The sequence below is a fragment of the Rhinoderma darwinii genome, chromosome 7 (assembly GCF_050947455.1).
Source record: "Rhinoderma darwinii isolate aRhiDar2 chromosome 7, aRhiDar2.hap1, whole genome shotgun sequence".
NCBI classification, from domain to species: Eukaryota; Metazoa; Chordata; class Amphibia; order Anura; family Rhinodermatidae; genus Rhinoderma; species Rhinoderma darwinii.
The window spans coordinates 145100985-145116437 of NC_134693.1; the positions used below are offsets into that span (position 1 = coordinate 145100985).

A 15453-nucleotide genomic window follows, 5' to 3' on the forward strand; every position below is an offset into this window, starting at 1 on the left:
AGCTTACGCGGAGGACGTCAGTCATGTGACCCAGCTCGCCTCTATCTCCATGGAGTTTGGGAGACGCTGGGTCAGGTGATCTGCGGCGGCCATGTTTGTTAAGGGCACAGGAGTGAGTGAGGGCTGCGCAGAGGAGCCGCCGGCATATTTGTTGAGGGAATGTGAGTGTCACGGAGGAGGGCTGAGTGCAGCGGGTGTATGGGGTGTCCTGACCTCTATCATCATCATCTGTGCGGATATACCACCCGGCACACAAACCAGTAGGGTGAGATCATGTGACTTTGATCTACTATGCCCCTCCCCCAGCCGGTGGCTTCCATTATATTGTGTTTTGCAGGGTGGGGGACGGTTCTTGTTTGTGGGGTACGATCTGCCCGCGTCGTTCCTGATTCGTATCTGCTGAGAGTGATGATCCTTTAATTCCTATTTCATTCCCTCACAGAAGCCGCATATCTCCCGCGTCGCCCGCCATGTCTCAGGACGCCGTTCCATGCAACATTCGAGCGCCGGTTCCACTCCAGGTGGGAGATGGGAAGTCGGAGTTGGGTCGTCCTGGTGTGAACGTCATCGAGGTCGCGTTCCCCGGTTCTCAGGCGGTGGATGTGAGTGTCATAATGTCGCCATAGTCACATGACCGCGCGCTCCTCCTCCTTCCCGTCGTCCGGCCGCAGTCGCTGACATTATCGTCTCTCAGGTGCGGGAGATTTCCTTCAAGAATCACTACACCGCTTATCTGACGGTAAGAATCCGGCAGCGCAGGAAGAACAAGACCGCAACATGGCGGACGTGTGTACGGAACCTGCGTCTGATGCCGAACCCCCACGTGGAGGAGGGGTCCCAGGAGTACGTGTCTCTATACCGACCGCAGGTGAGGACGTCGTGGCTGATAACAGGGAGCAGCAGATTGTATGGCTCTTTCCATGTACATAAGACCGCGTGAAGGTGTGGGGGATGGGACTGTGCGATATCACGGCGGCTTCTCTGCTCTGCCCCCCGGTGGTCACGTGATCTCCATTTTCGTATTCTGGGGTGATGCTGGTCGGGGTGTCACGTCTCCTCTCTCCCCAGATGTTGTGCGAGGCCGATAACGTCACGTCCGTACGATTCATCCTCCGGCAGCCGTCACCGGTCTGGCGATCATTTACCCTGGAGGAGTTACAGATCAATCCACCTGGACGGCAGGTAAGAGGTGTCCGGGGGGACCCCAACAGACCACCAATCACAGACCACCCCTCCAAACAGTGCCAAAACCGTGCCACGCAGCGCCAGATACACAGTGATACTATAGTGCCCAGACCGTGCCACGCAGCGCCAGATACACAGTGATACTATAGTGCCCAGACCGTGCCACGCAGCCCCAGATACAGTGATACTATAGTGCCCAGACCGTGCCACACAGCGCCAGATACAGTGATACTATAGTCCCCAGACCGTGCCTTGCAGCGCCAGATACACAGTGATACTATAGTGCCCAGACCGTGCCACGCAGCGCCAGATACACAGTGATACTATAGTGCCCAGACCGTGCCACGCAGCGCCAGATACAGTGATACTATAGTGCCCAGACTGTGCCACGCAGCGCCAGATACAGAGTGACACTATAGTGTCCAGACCGTGCCACGCAGCCCCAGATACAGTGATACTATAGTGTCCAGACCGTGCCACACAGCCCCAGATACAGTGACACTATAGTGTCCAGACCGTGCCACGCAGCGCCAGATACAGTGACACTATAGTGCCCAGACCGTGCCACGCAGCCCCAGATACAGTGATACTATAGTCCCCAGACCGTGCCACGCAGCCCCAGGTACAGTGATACTATAGTGCCCAGACCGTGCCACGCAGCCCCAGATACAGTGATACTATAGTGCCCAGACCGTGCCACGCAGCGCCAGATACACAGTGATACTATAGTGCCCAGACCGTGCCACGCAGCCCCAGATACAGTGATACTATAGTGCCCAGACCGTGCCACGCAGCCCCAGATACAGTGATACTATAGTGCCCAGACCGTGCCACGCAGCGCCAGATACACAGTGATACTATAGTGCCCAGACCGTGCCACGCAGCCCCAGATACAGTGATACTATAGTGCCCAGACCGTGTCACGCAGCGCCAGATACAGTGACACTATAGTGCCCAGACCGTGCCACGTAGCACCAGATACAGTGATACTATAGTGCCCAGACCGTGCCACGCAGCACCAGATACAGTGATACTATAGTGTCCAGACCGTGCCACGCAGCCCCAGATACAGTGACACTATAGTGCCCAGACCGTGCCACGCAGCCCCAGATACAGTGATACTATAGTGCCCAGACCGTGCCACGCAGCGCCAGATACAGTGACACTATAGTGCCCAGACAGTGCCACGCAGCCCCAGATACAGTGATACTATAGTGCCCAGACCGTGCCACGCAGCCCCAGATACACAGTGATACTATAGTGCCCAGACCGTGCCACGCAGCGCCAGATACACAGTGATACTATAGTGCCCAGACCGTGCCACGCAGCGCCAGATACACAGTGATACTATAGTGCCCAGACCGTGCCACGCAGCCCCAGATACAGTGATACTATAGTGCCCAGACCGTGCCACGCAGCCCCAGATACAGTGACACTATAGTGCCCAGACCGTGCCACGCAGCGCAAGATACACAGTGATACTATAGTGCCCAGACCGTGCCACGCAGCCCCAGATAGTGATACTATAGTGCCCAGACCGTGCCACGCAGCGCTTGATACAGTGACACTATAGTGCCCAGACCGTGCCACGCAGCCCCAGATACAGTGACACAATAGTGCCCAGACCGTGCCACGCAGCCCCAGATACAGTGATACTATAGTGCCCAGACCGTGCCACGCAGCACCAGATACACAGTGATACTATAGAGCCCAGACCGTGCCACGCAGCCCCAGATACAGTGATACTATAGTGCCCAGACCGTGCCACGCAGCGCCAGATACAGTGACACTATAGTGCCCAGACCGTGCCACGCAGCCCCAGATACAGTGACACTATAGTGCCCAGACCGTGCCACGCAGCCCCAGATACAGTGATACTATAGTGCCCAGACCGTGCCACGCAGCGCCAGATACAGTGACACTATAGTGCCCAGACCGTGCCACGCAGCCCCAGATACAGTGATACTATAGTGCCCAGACCGTGCCACGCAGCCCCAGATACAGTGATACTATAGTGCCCAGACCGTGCCACGCAGCGCCAGATACACAGTGATACTATAGTGCCCAGACCGTGCCACGCAGCGCCAGATACACAGTGATACTATAGTGCCCAGACCGTGCCACGCAGCGCCACATACACAGTGATACTATAGTGCCCAGACCGTGCCACGCAGCGCCAGATACACAGTGATACTATAGTGCCCAGACCGTGCCTCGCAGCGCCAGATACACAGTGATACTATAGTGCCCAGACCGTGCCACGCAGCGCCAGATACACAGTGATACTATAGTGCCCAGACCGTGCCACGCAGCGCCAGATACACAGTGATACTATAGTGCCCAGACCGTGCCACGCAGCGCCACATACACAGTGATACTATAGTGCCCAGACCGTGCCACGCAGCGCCAGATACACAGTGATACTATAGTGCCCAGACCGTGCCACGCAGCGCCAGATACACAGTGATACTATAGTGCCCAGACCGTGCCACGCAGCGCCAGATACACAGTGATACTATGGTGCCCAGACCGTGCCACGCAGCGCCAGATACACAGTGATACTATAGTGCCCAGACCGTGCCACGCAGCGCCACATACACAGTGATACTATAGTGCCCAGACCGTGCCACGCAGCGCCAGATACACAGTGATACTATAGTGCCCAGACCGTGCCACGCAGCGCCAGATACACAGTGATACTATAATGCCCAGACCGTGCCAAGCAGCCACAGATACAGTGATACTATAGTGTCCAGACCGTGCCACGCAGCCCCAGATACAGTGATACTATAGTGCCCAGACCGTGCCACGCAGCGCCAGATACAGAGTGACACTATAGTGTCCAGACCGTGCCACGCAGCCCCAGATACAGTGATACTATAGTGCCCAGACCGTGCCACGCAGCCCCAGATACTGTGATACTATAGTGTCCAGACCATGCCACGCAGCGCCAGATACAGTGATACTATAGTGCCCAGACCGTGCCACGCAGCACCAGATACACTGATACTATAGTGCCCAGACCGTGCCACGCAGCCCCAGATACAGAGTGACACTATAGTGTCCAGACCGTGCCACGCAGCCCCAGATACAGTGATACTATAGTGCCCAGACCGTGCCACGCAGCGCCAGATACAGTGACACTATAGTGCCCAGACCGTGCCACGCAGCCCCAGATACAGTGACACTATAGTGCCCAGACCGTGCCACGCAGCCCCAGATACAGTGATACTATAGTGCCCAGACCGTGCCACGCAGCCCCAGATACAGTGACACTATAGTGCCCAGACCGTGCCACGCAGCCCCAGATACAGTGATACTATAGTGCCCAGACCGTGCCACGCAGCGCCAGATACAGTGACACTATAGTGCCCAGACCGTGCCACGCAGCGCCAGATACAGTGACACTATAGTGCCCAGACCGTGCCACGCAGCCCCAGATACAGTGATACTATAGTGCCCAGACCGTGCCACGCAGCGCCAGATACAGTGACACTATAGTGCCCAGACCGTGCCACGCAGCCCCAGATACAGTGATACTATAGTGCCCAGACCGTGCCACGCAGCCCCAGATACACAGTGATACTATAGTGCCCAGACCGTGCCACGCAGCGCCAGATACACAGTGATACTATAGTGCCCAGACCGTGCCACGCAGCGCCAGATACACAGTGATACTATAGTGCCCAGACCGTGCCACGCAGCGCCACATACACAGTGATACTATAGTGCCCAGACCGTGCCACGCAGCGCCAGATACACAGTGATACTATAGTGCCCAGACCGTGCCTCGCAGCGCCAGATACACAGTGATACTATAGTGCCCAGACCGTGCCACGCAGCGCCAGATACACAGTGATACTATAGTGCCCAGACCGTGCCACGCAGCGCCAGATACACAGTGATACTATAGTGCCCAGACCGTGCCACGCAGCGCCACATACACAGTGATACTATAGTGCCCAGACCGTGCCACGCAGCGCCAGATACACAGTGATACTATAGTGCCCAGACCGTGCCACGCAGCGCCAGATACACAGTGATACTATAGTGCCCAGACCGTGCCACGCAGCGCCAGATACACAGTGATACTATGGTGCCCAGACCGTGCCACGCAGCGCCAGATACACAGTGATACTATAGTGCCCAGACCGTGCCACGCAGCGCCACATACACAGTGATACTATAGTGCCCAGACCGTGCCACGCAGCGCCAGATACACAGTGATACTATAGTGCCCAGACCGTGCCACGCAGCGCCAGATACACAGTGATACTATAATGCCCAGACCGTGCCACGCAGCACCAGATACACAGTGATACTATAGTGCCCAGACCGTGCCAAGCAGCCACAGATACAGTGATACTATAGTGTCCAGACCGTGCCACGCAGCCCCAGATACAGTGATACTATAGTGCCCAGACCGTGCCACGCAGCGCCAGATACAGAGTGACACTATAGTGTCCAGACCGTGCCACGCAGCCCCAGATACAGTGATACTATAGTGCCCAGACCGTGCCACGCAGCCCCAGATACTGTGATACTATAGTGTCCAGACCGTGCCACGCAGCGCCAGATACAGTGATCCTATAGTGCCCAGACCGTGCCACGCAGCACCAGATACACTGATACTATAGTGCCCAGACCGTGCCACGCAGCCCCAGATACAGAGTGACACTATAGTGTCCAGACCGTGCCACGCAGCCCCAGATACAGTGATACTATAGTGCCCAGACCGTGCCACGCAGCGCCAGATACAGTGACACTATAGTGCCCAGACCGTGCCACGCAGCCCCAGATACAGTGATACTATAGTGCCCAGACCGTGCCACGCAGCCCCAGATACAGTGACACTATAGTGCCCAGACCGTGCCACGCAGCCCCAGATACAGTGATACTATAGTGCCCAGACCGTGCCACGCAGCGCCAGATACAGTGACACTATAGTGCCCAGACCGTGCCACGCAGCCCCGGATACAGTGATACTATAGTGCCCAGACCGTGCCACGCAGCCCCAGATACACAGTGATACTATAGTGCCCAGACCGTGCCACGCAGCGCCAGATACACAGTGATACTATAGTGCCCAGACCGTGCCACGCAGCGCCACATACACAGTGATACTATAGTGCCCAGACCGTGCCACGCAGCCCCAGATACAGTGATACTATAGTGCCCAGACCGTGCCACACCGCACCAGATACAGAGTGACACTATAGTGTCCAGACCGTGCCACGCAGCCCCAGATACAGTGATACTATAGTGTCCAGACCGTGCCACGCAGCCCCAGATACAGTGATACTATAGTGCCCAGACCGTGCCACGCAGCGCCAGATACAGAGTGACACTATAGTGTCCAGACCGTGCCACGCAGCCCCAGATACAGTGATACTATAGTGCCCAGACCGTGCCACGCAGCCCCAGATACTGTGATACTATAGTGTCCAGACCATGCCACGCAGCGCCAGATACAGTGACACTATAGTGCCCAGACCGTGCCACGCAGCGCCAGATACACAGTGATACTATAGTGCCCAGACCGTGCCACGCAGCCCCAGATAGTGATACTATAGTGCCCAGACCGTGCCACGCAGCGCTTGATACAGTGACACTATAGTGCCCAGACCGTGCCACGCAGCCCCAGATACAGTGACACAATAGTGCCCAGACCGTGCCACGCAGCGCCAGATACACAGTGATACTATAGTGCCCAGACCGTGCCACGCAGCCCCAGATACAGTGATACTATAGTGCCCAGACCGTGCCACGCAGCGCCAGATACACAGTGATACTATAGTGCCCAGACCGTGCCACGCAGCCCCAGATACAGTGATACTATAGTGCCCAGACCGTGCCACGCAGCACCAGATACACAGTGATACTATAGTGCCCAGACCGTGCCACGCAGCCCCAGATACAGTGATACTATAGTGCCCAGACCGTGCCACGCAGAGCCAGATACAGTGACACTATAGTGCCCAGACCGTGCCACGCAGCCCCAGATACAGTGACACTATAGTGCCCAGACCGTGCCACGCAGCCCCAGATACAGTGATACTATAGTGCCCAGACCGTGCCACGCAGCGCCAGATACAGTGACACTATAGTGCCCAGACCGTGCCACGCAGCCCCAGATACAGTGATACTATAGTGCCCAGACCGTGCCACGCAGCCCCAGATACACAGTGATACTATAGTGCCCAGACCGTGCCACGCAGCGCCAGATACACAGTGATACTATAGTGCCCAGACCGTGCCACGCAGCGCCAGATACACAGTGATACTATAGTGCCCAGACCGTGCCACGCAGCGCCACATACACAGTGATACTATAGTGCCCAGACCGTGCCACGCAGCGCCAGATACACAGTGATACTATAGTGCCCAGACCGTGCCTCGCAGCGCCAGATACACAGTGATACTATAGTGCCCAGACCGTGCCACGCAGCGCCAGATACACAGTGATACTATAGTGCCCAGACCGTGCCACGCAGCGCCAGATACACAGTGATACTATAGTGCCCAGACCGTGCCACGCAGCGCCACATACACAGTGATACTATAGTGCCCAGACCGTGCCACGCAGCGCCAGATACACAGTGATACTATAGTGCCCAGACCGTGCCACGCAGCGCCAGATACACAGTGATACTATAGTGCCCAGACCGTGCCACGCAGCGCCAGATACACAGTGATACTATGGTGCCCAGACCGTGCCACGCAGCGCCAGATACACAGTGATACTATAGTGCCCAGACCGTGCCACGCAGCGCCACATACACAGTGATACTATAGTGCCCAGACCGTGCCACGCAGCGCCAGATACACAGTGATACTATAGTGCCCAGACCGTGCCACGCAGCGCCAGATACACAGTGATACTATAATGCCCAGACCGTGCCACGCAGCACCAGATACACAGTGATACTATAGTGCCCAGACCGTGCCAAGCAGCCACAGATACAGTGATACTATAGTGTCCAGACCGTGCCACGCAGCCCCAGATACAGTGATACTATAGTGCCCAGACCGTGCCACGCAGCGCCAGATACAGAGTGACACTATAGTGTCCAGACCGTGCCACGCAGCCCCAGATACAGTGATACTATAGTGCCCAGACCGTGCCACGCAGCCCCAGATACTGTGATACTATAGTGTCCAGACCATGCCACGCAGCGCCAGATACAGTGATACTATAGTGCCCAGACCGTGCCACGCAGCACCAGATACACTGATACTATAGTGCCCAGACCGTGCCACGCAGCCCCAGATACAGAGTGACACTATAGTGTCCAGACCGTGCCACGCAGCCCCAGATACAGTGATACTATAGTGCCCAGACCGTGCCACGCAGCGCCAGATACAGTGACACTATAGTGCCCAGACCGTGCCACGCAGCCCCAGATACAGTGACACTATAGTGCCCAGACCGTGCCACGCAGCCCCAGATACAGTGATACTATAGTGCCCAGACCGTGCCACGCAGCCCCAGATACAGTGACACTATAGTGCCCAGACCGTGCCACGCAGCCCCAGATACAGTGATACTATAGTGCCCAGACCGTGCCACGCAGCGCCAGATACAGTGACACTATAGTGCCCAGACCGTGCCACGCAGCCCCAGATACAGTGATACTATAGTGCCCAGACCGTGCCACGCAGCCCCAGATACACAGTGATACTATAGTGCCCAGACCGTGCCACGCAGCGCCAGATACACAGTGATACTATAGTGCCCAGACCGTGCCACGCAGCGCCACATACACAGTGATACTATAGTGCCCAGACCGTGCCACGCAGCCCCAGATACACAGTGATACTATAGTGCCCAGACCGTGCCACGCATCACCAGATACAGAGTGACACTATAGTGTCCAGACCGTGCCACGCAGCCCCAGATACAGTGATACTATAGTGCCCAGACCGTGCCACACCGCACCAGATACAGAGTGACACTATAGTGTCCAGACCGTGCCACGCAGCCCCAGATACAGTGATACTATAGTGTCCAGACCGTGCCACGCAGCCCCAGATACAGTGATACTATAGTGCCCAGACCGTGCCACGCAGCGCCAGATACAGAGTGACACTATAGTGTCCAGACCGTGCCACGCAGCCCCAGATACAGTGATACTATAGTGCCCAGACCGTGCCACGCAGCCCCAGATACATTGATACTATAGTGCCCAGACCGTGCCACGCAGCGCCAGATACAGAGTGACACTATAGTGCCCAGACCGTGCCACGCAGCCCCATATACTGTGATAATATAGTGCCCAGACCGTGCCACGCAGCACCAGATACACAGTGATACTATAGTGCCCAGACCGTGCCACGCAGCCCCATATACTGTGATACTATAGTGCCCAGACCGTGCCACGCAGCGCCAGATACACAGTGATACTATAGTGCCCAGACCGTGCCACGCAGCGTCAGATACACAGTGATACTATAGTGCCCAGACCGTGCCACGCAGCGCCAGATACACAGTGATACTATAGTGCCCAGATCGTGCCACGCAGCGCCAGATACAGTGATACTATAGTGCCCAGACCGTGCCACGCAGCCCCAGATACAGTGATACTATAGTGCCCAGACCGTGCCACGCAGCCCCAGATACAGTGATACTATAGTGCCCAGACCGTGCCACGCAGCACCAGATACAGAGTGACACTATAGTGTCCAGACCGTGCCACGCAGCCCCAGATACAGTGATACTATAGTGTCCAGACCGTGCCACGCAGCCCCAGATACAGTGATACTATAGTGTCCAGACCGTGCCACGCAGCCCCAGATACAGTGATACTATAGTGCCCAGACCGTGCCACGCAGCGCCAGATACAGAGTGACACTATAGTGTCCAGACCGTGCCACGCAGCCCCAGATACAGTGATACTATTGTGCCCAGACCGTGCCACGCAGCCCCATATACTGTGATACTATAGAGCCCAGACCGTGCCACGCAGCGCCAGATACACAGTGATACTATAGTGCCCAGACCGTGCCACGCAGCCCCATATACTGTGATACTATAGTGCCCAGACCGTGCCACGCAGCGCCAGATACACAGTGATACTATAGTGCCCAGACCGTGCCACGCAGCCCCATATACTGTGATACTATAGTGCCCAGACTGTGCCACGCAGCGTCAGATACACAGTGATACTATAGTGCCCAGACCGTGCCACGCAGCGCCAGATACACAGTGATACTATAGTGCCCAGACCGTGCCACGCAGCGCCAGATACAGTGATACTATAGTGCCCAGACCGTGCCACGCAGCGCCAGATACACAGTGATACTATAGTGCCCAGACCGTGCCACGCAGCCCCAGATACAGTGATACTATAGTGCCCAGACCGTGCCACGCAGCCCCAGATACAGTGATACTATAGTGCCCAGACTGTGCCACGCAGCACCAGATACAGAGTGACACTATAGTGTCCAGACCGTGCCACGCAGCCCCAGATACAGTGATACTATAGTGTCCAGACCGTGCCACGCAGCCCCAGATACAGTGATACTATAGTGCCCAGACCGTGCCACGCAGCGCCAGATACAGAGTGACACTATAGTGTCCAGACCGTGCCACGCAGCCCCAGATACAGTGATACTATTGTGCCCAGACCGTGCCACGCAGCGCCAGATACAGTGATACTATTGTGCCCAGACCGTGCCACGCAGCGCCAGATACAGAGTGACACTATAGTGCCCAGACCGTGCCACGCAGCCCCATATACTGTGATACTATAGTGCCCAGACCGTGCCACGCAGCACCAGATACACAGTGATACTATAGTGCCCAGACCGTGCCACGCAGCCCCATATACTGTGATACTATAGTGCCCAGACCGTGCCACGCAGCGCCAGATACACAGTGATACTATAGTGCCCAGACCATGCCACGCAGCCCCATATACTGTGATACTATAGTGCCCAGACCGTGCCATGCAGCGTCAGATACACAGTGATACTATAGTGCCCAGACCGTGCCACGCAGCGCCAGATACACAGTGATACTATAGTGCCCAGACCGTGCCACGCAGCCCCAGATACAGTGATACTATAGTGCCCAGACCGTGCCACGCAGCGCCAGATACAGAGTGACACTATAGTGTCCAGACCGTGCCACGCAGCCCCAGATACAGTGACACTATAGTGTCCAGACCGTGCCACGCAGCCCCAGATACAGTGATACTATAGTGCCCAGACCGTGCCACCCAGCGTCAGATACAGTGATACTATAGTGCCCAGACCGTGCCACGCAGCGCCAGATACAGAGTGACACTATAGTGCCCAGACCGTGCCACGCAGCCCCATATACTGTGATACTATAGTGCCCAGACCGTGCCACGCAGCACCAGATACACAGTGATACTATAGTGCCCAGACCGTGCCACGCAGCCCCATATACTGTGATACTATAGTGCCCAGACCGTGCCACGCAGCGCCAGATACACAGTGATACTATAGTGCCCAGACCGTGCCACGCAGCCCCATATACTGTGATACTATAGTGCCCAGACCGTGCCACGCAGCGCCAGATACACAGTGATACTATAGTGTCCAGACCGTGCCACGCAGCACCATATACTGTGATACTATAGTGCCCAGACCGTGCCACGCAGCGCCAGATACACAGTGATACTATAGTGCCCAGACCGTGCCACGCAGCCCCAGATACAGTGATACTATAGTGCCCAGACCGTGCCACGCAGCCCCAGATACAGTGATACTATAGTGCCCAGACCGTGCCACGCAGCACCAGATACAGAGTGACACTATAGTGTCCAGACCGTGCCACGCAGCCCCAGATACAGTGATACTATAGTGTCCAGACCGTGCCACGCAGCCCCAGATACAGTGATACTATAGTGCCCAGACCGTGCCACGCAGCGCCAGATACAGAGTGACACTATAGTGTCCAGACCGTGCCACGCAGCCCCAGATACAGTGATACTATAGTTCCCAGACCGTGCCACGCAGCGCCAGATACAGTGATACTATAGTGCCCAGACCGTGCCACGCAGCGCCAGATACAGAGTGATACTATAGTGCCCAGACCGTGCCACGCAGCCCCATATACTGTGATACTATAGTGCCCAGACCGTGCCACGCAGCACCAGATACGTCTGCTGGATCCGTGGCACTTGGGAAGCTCCTGCGGTGACTGATAACGTTGTGGGGATTGGGAGCGCTGTCGTTCGGCTTATTAACCTCTTCCTTCCCAGAGTCCACAGAAGCCGTTTTCCTGGTGGTTTTCTCATCTGCCTCCCAGAGAAGAGATCCAGAATCTGCAGAAGGTGAGGACTGAATGTGGCGCAGAAACCGATCTGATGCCTCCTGATACGGGCGTCTGGTTTCCGTGGTTACGTTGCAGTTGACATTGGAACATATAATGTGCAGGGTAATCTCTCGCCTCCTGATAATATTGTGCGTACAGGGCGCGATGGGACCGACCTACAGAAACGCCGCCGCCATCTCCCAGCACTCTGTGCCCGGCTGTCGTTTACCTGAACTGTCTGGCCTTACGGGGAGGTTGCCGGGATGGTGTTGCCGGGACGATGGGGGGGGGGGGGGGTGTTGATGTTGCTTTGACGCTGGCGGTGATGGTGGGGGGGTGTTGCAGGGACGCTGGCGGTGATGGTGGGGGGGTGTTGCCAGGACGCTGGGTGGGGGGGGTTGGTGTTGCCGGGACGCTGGTGGGGGTTGGTGTTGCCGGGACGCTGATGGTGGTGGGGGGGGGGTTGGTGTTGCCGGGACGCTGATGGTGGTGGGGGCGGGGGATGGTGTTGCCGGGACGCTGATGGTGGTGGGGGGGGTTGGTGGTGTTGCCGGGACACTGGTGGGGGGGGGGGTTGGTGTTGCCGGGACGCTGGTGGTGTGTGGGGGGTGTTGCCGGGACGGTGGTGGTGTGTGGGGGGTGTTGCCGGGACGGTGGTGGTGGGGGGGGTTGGTGTTGCCTGGACGCTGGTGGGGGGGGGGGTTGGTGTTGCCGGGACGCTGCTGGTGGGGGGGGTTGGTGTTGCCGGGACGCTGCTGGTGGGGGGGGGGGTTGGTGTTGCCGGGACGCTGCTGGTGGTGGGGGGGGGTGGTGGTGTTGCCGGGACGCTGGTGTTGGGGGGGGGGGGTTGGTGGTGTTGCCGGGACGGTGGTGGTGTGTGGGGGGGTTGGTGTTGCCGGGACGCTGGTGGTGTGTGGGGGGTGTTGCCGGGACGCTGGTGGTGTGTGGGGGGTGTTGCCGGGACGCTGGTGGTGTGTGGGGGGTGTTGCCGGGACGCTGGTGGTGGGGGGGGGGTTGGTGTTGCCGGGACGCTGGTGGTGGGGGGGGGGGGGGTTGGTGTTGCCGGGATGGTGGTGGGGGTTGGTGTTGCCGGGACGCTGATGGTGGTGGGGGGGGGGGGTTGGTGTTGCCGGGACGCTAATGGTGGTGGGGAGGGGTTGGTGGTGTTGCCGGGACGCTGGTGGGGGGTGTTGCCGGGACGCTGGTGGTGGTGGGGGGGGGTTGGTGTTGCCGGGACGCACGGGGGAGTTGTCGGGACCTGTAGGGTCTTGGAGTCTTATCCCGGCTTCTGGACGTTGTTCTTCCTCTCCCACGTTCCAGGGTCTCCCGGATCCGGAGCGCGTGTCCAGTGAGGTGCAGCGGATGTGGGTGCTGACAGAGGTGATGCGCTCCAGTCACAGCACGGCCGCTGTCGGGAGGTTTGATGTGAGTATCACAGGTCATGTGGGAATCACTGTGCTGATACATGAAGGGGGGAGGACCTCTGCTTGCTGTCAGTGAATTGTACATTCATTCTGTACAGATGATCTAATCTTTTTGCTCTATGTTCACTATGGGATTATTTGTGATTGTCTCCCCAGGTGGATGGATGTTACGATATAAATCTCCTCTCCTACACGTAACGCACTCGAGGCCCCCGCTGATGTCAGGACGCGTGAATAAGGGCGGTCGCCTCTCCCTGCTGCTCAACTGTGACTGCAATCCAGGGGCAGCGTTCAGGCTCTCCGGGTGTCATTTCGGGGGGTCTCCGTTTCTTAGTGGTTATAACTGTAGCTCTGCATGTAACAGCAGGACCCGCACCCCCTGCTCACTGGTAATTAAGGGGGAAGGTAGATGTCAATATATATGAGATTTCCCAGAATGCTCAGCTGGTTTAGGGGCCCCTACAGCATTGGATCAGCGGCGTGATGACATCGTGTGGTCCAGACTCTTATGTTTGTTCTGAGCTCATAATAAATAAACCCATCAGAACGCGGCTCCTCCATGCGATGAGTTCAGTGTCTTATATTATTTGTCCTGTTTATTTTCTGGTCAAGGGCGCAACAAAAATCACAAAACCCCACACAAAACAGCGTGGAAAATAGAAAACCTCTGCTAAAGCAACTAGATTTGTATACACAGTGTATATATTCTGCAGCCACCACTAGAGGGAGCTCACTACATACAGATATATACAGCTCCCATAGAGTTACATGATAATATTCTGCTGCCTGCAGTCACCACTAGGGGGAGCACACTACATACAGATATATACAGCTCCCATAGAGTTACATGATAATATTCTGCTGCCTGCAGTCACCACTAGAGAGAGCACACTACATACAGATAAATATACAGCTCCTATAGAGTTACATGATAACATTCTACTACCTGCAGCCACCACTAGAGGGAGCTCACTACATGCAGATATATACAGCTCCCATAGAGTTACATGATAAACATTCTACTGCCTGCAGCCACCACTAGAGGGAGCTCACTACATGCAGATATATACAGCTCCCATAGAATTACATGATAACATTCTGCTACCTGCAGCCACCACTAGGGGGATCTCACTACATCCAGATATATACAGCTCCCATAGAGTTACATGATACAATTCTGCTGCCTGCAACCACCACTAGGAGGAGCTCACTACATACAGATATATACAGCTCCCATAGAGTTACATGATAACATTCTGCTACCTGCAGTCACCACTAGGGGGAGCTCACTACATCCAGATATATACAACTCCCATAGAGTTACATGATAACATTCTGCTAACTGCAGTCACCACTAGGGGGATCTCACTACATCCAGATATATACAGCTCCCATAGAGTTACATGATAACATTCTGCTGCCTGCAGTCACCAATAGGGGGAGCTCGCTACATACAGATATATACAGCTCCCATAGAGTTACATGATACAATTCTGCTGCCTGCAACCACCACTAGGAGGAGCTCACTACATACAGATATATACAGCTCCCATAGAGTTA

The 15453-nt window shown here is 56.2% G+C and overlaps 1 protein-coding gene across 3 annotated transcripts; it reads left to right on the top strand.

The window, feature by feature from the left end:
• The first annotated feature begins 4 nt into the window (after positions 1 to 4).
• On the top strand, positions 5 to 14474 carry NICN1 (nicolin 1, tubulin polyglutamylase complex subunit). Of its 3 annotated transcripts, none has more exons than XM_075832011.1 (7): positions 5 to 161; positions 443 to 602; positions 695 to 868; positions 1069 to 1182; positions 12417 to 12488; positions 13790 to 13894; positions 14050 to 14474. In XM_075832011.1, the coding sequence occupies exons 2-7, from the start codon at positions 471 to 473 to the stop codon at positions 14089 to 14091; spliced, it is 639 nt and encodes a 212-aa protein (XP_075688126.1). In that variant the 5' UTR covers positions 5 to 161; positions 443 to 470; the 3' UTR covers positions 14092 to 14474. The 3 variants fall into 3 exon arrangements, with proteins under 3 accessions (XP_075688126.1, XP_075688125.1, XP_075688127.1); XM_075832010.1 differs by lacking the exon at positions 5 to 161 and adding an exon at positions 168 to 265; XM_075832012.1 differs by lacking the exon at positions 5 to 161 and adding an exon at positions 340 to 363.
• Positions 14475 to 15453: the final 979 nt, after the last annotated feature.

Bases quoted from the DNA above. Each gene is read 5' to 3' on its own strand.
- NICN1 (XM_075832011.1), top strand. From the start codon at position 471: ATGTCTCAGGACGCCGTTCCATGCAACATTCGAGCGCCGGTTCCACTC. The intron at 869-1,068 runs GTGAGGACGTCG...CTCTCTCCCCAG, and splicing joins TGTCTCTATACCGACCGCAG to ATGTTGTGCGAGGCCGATAA. The intron at 13,895-14,049 runs GTGAGTATCACA...TTGTCTCCCCAG, and splicing joins CCGCTGTCGGGAGGTTTGAT to GTGGATGGATGTTACGATAT.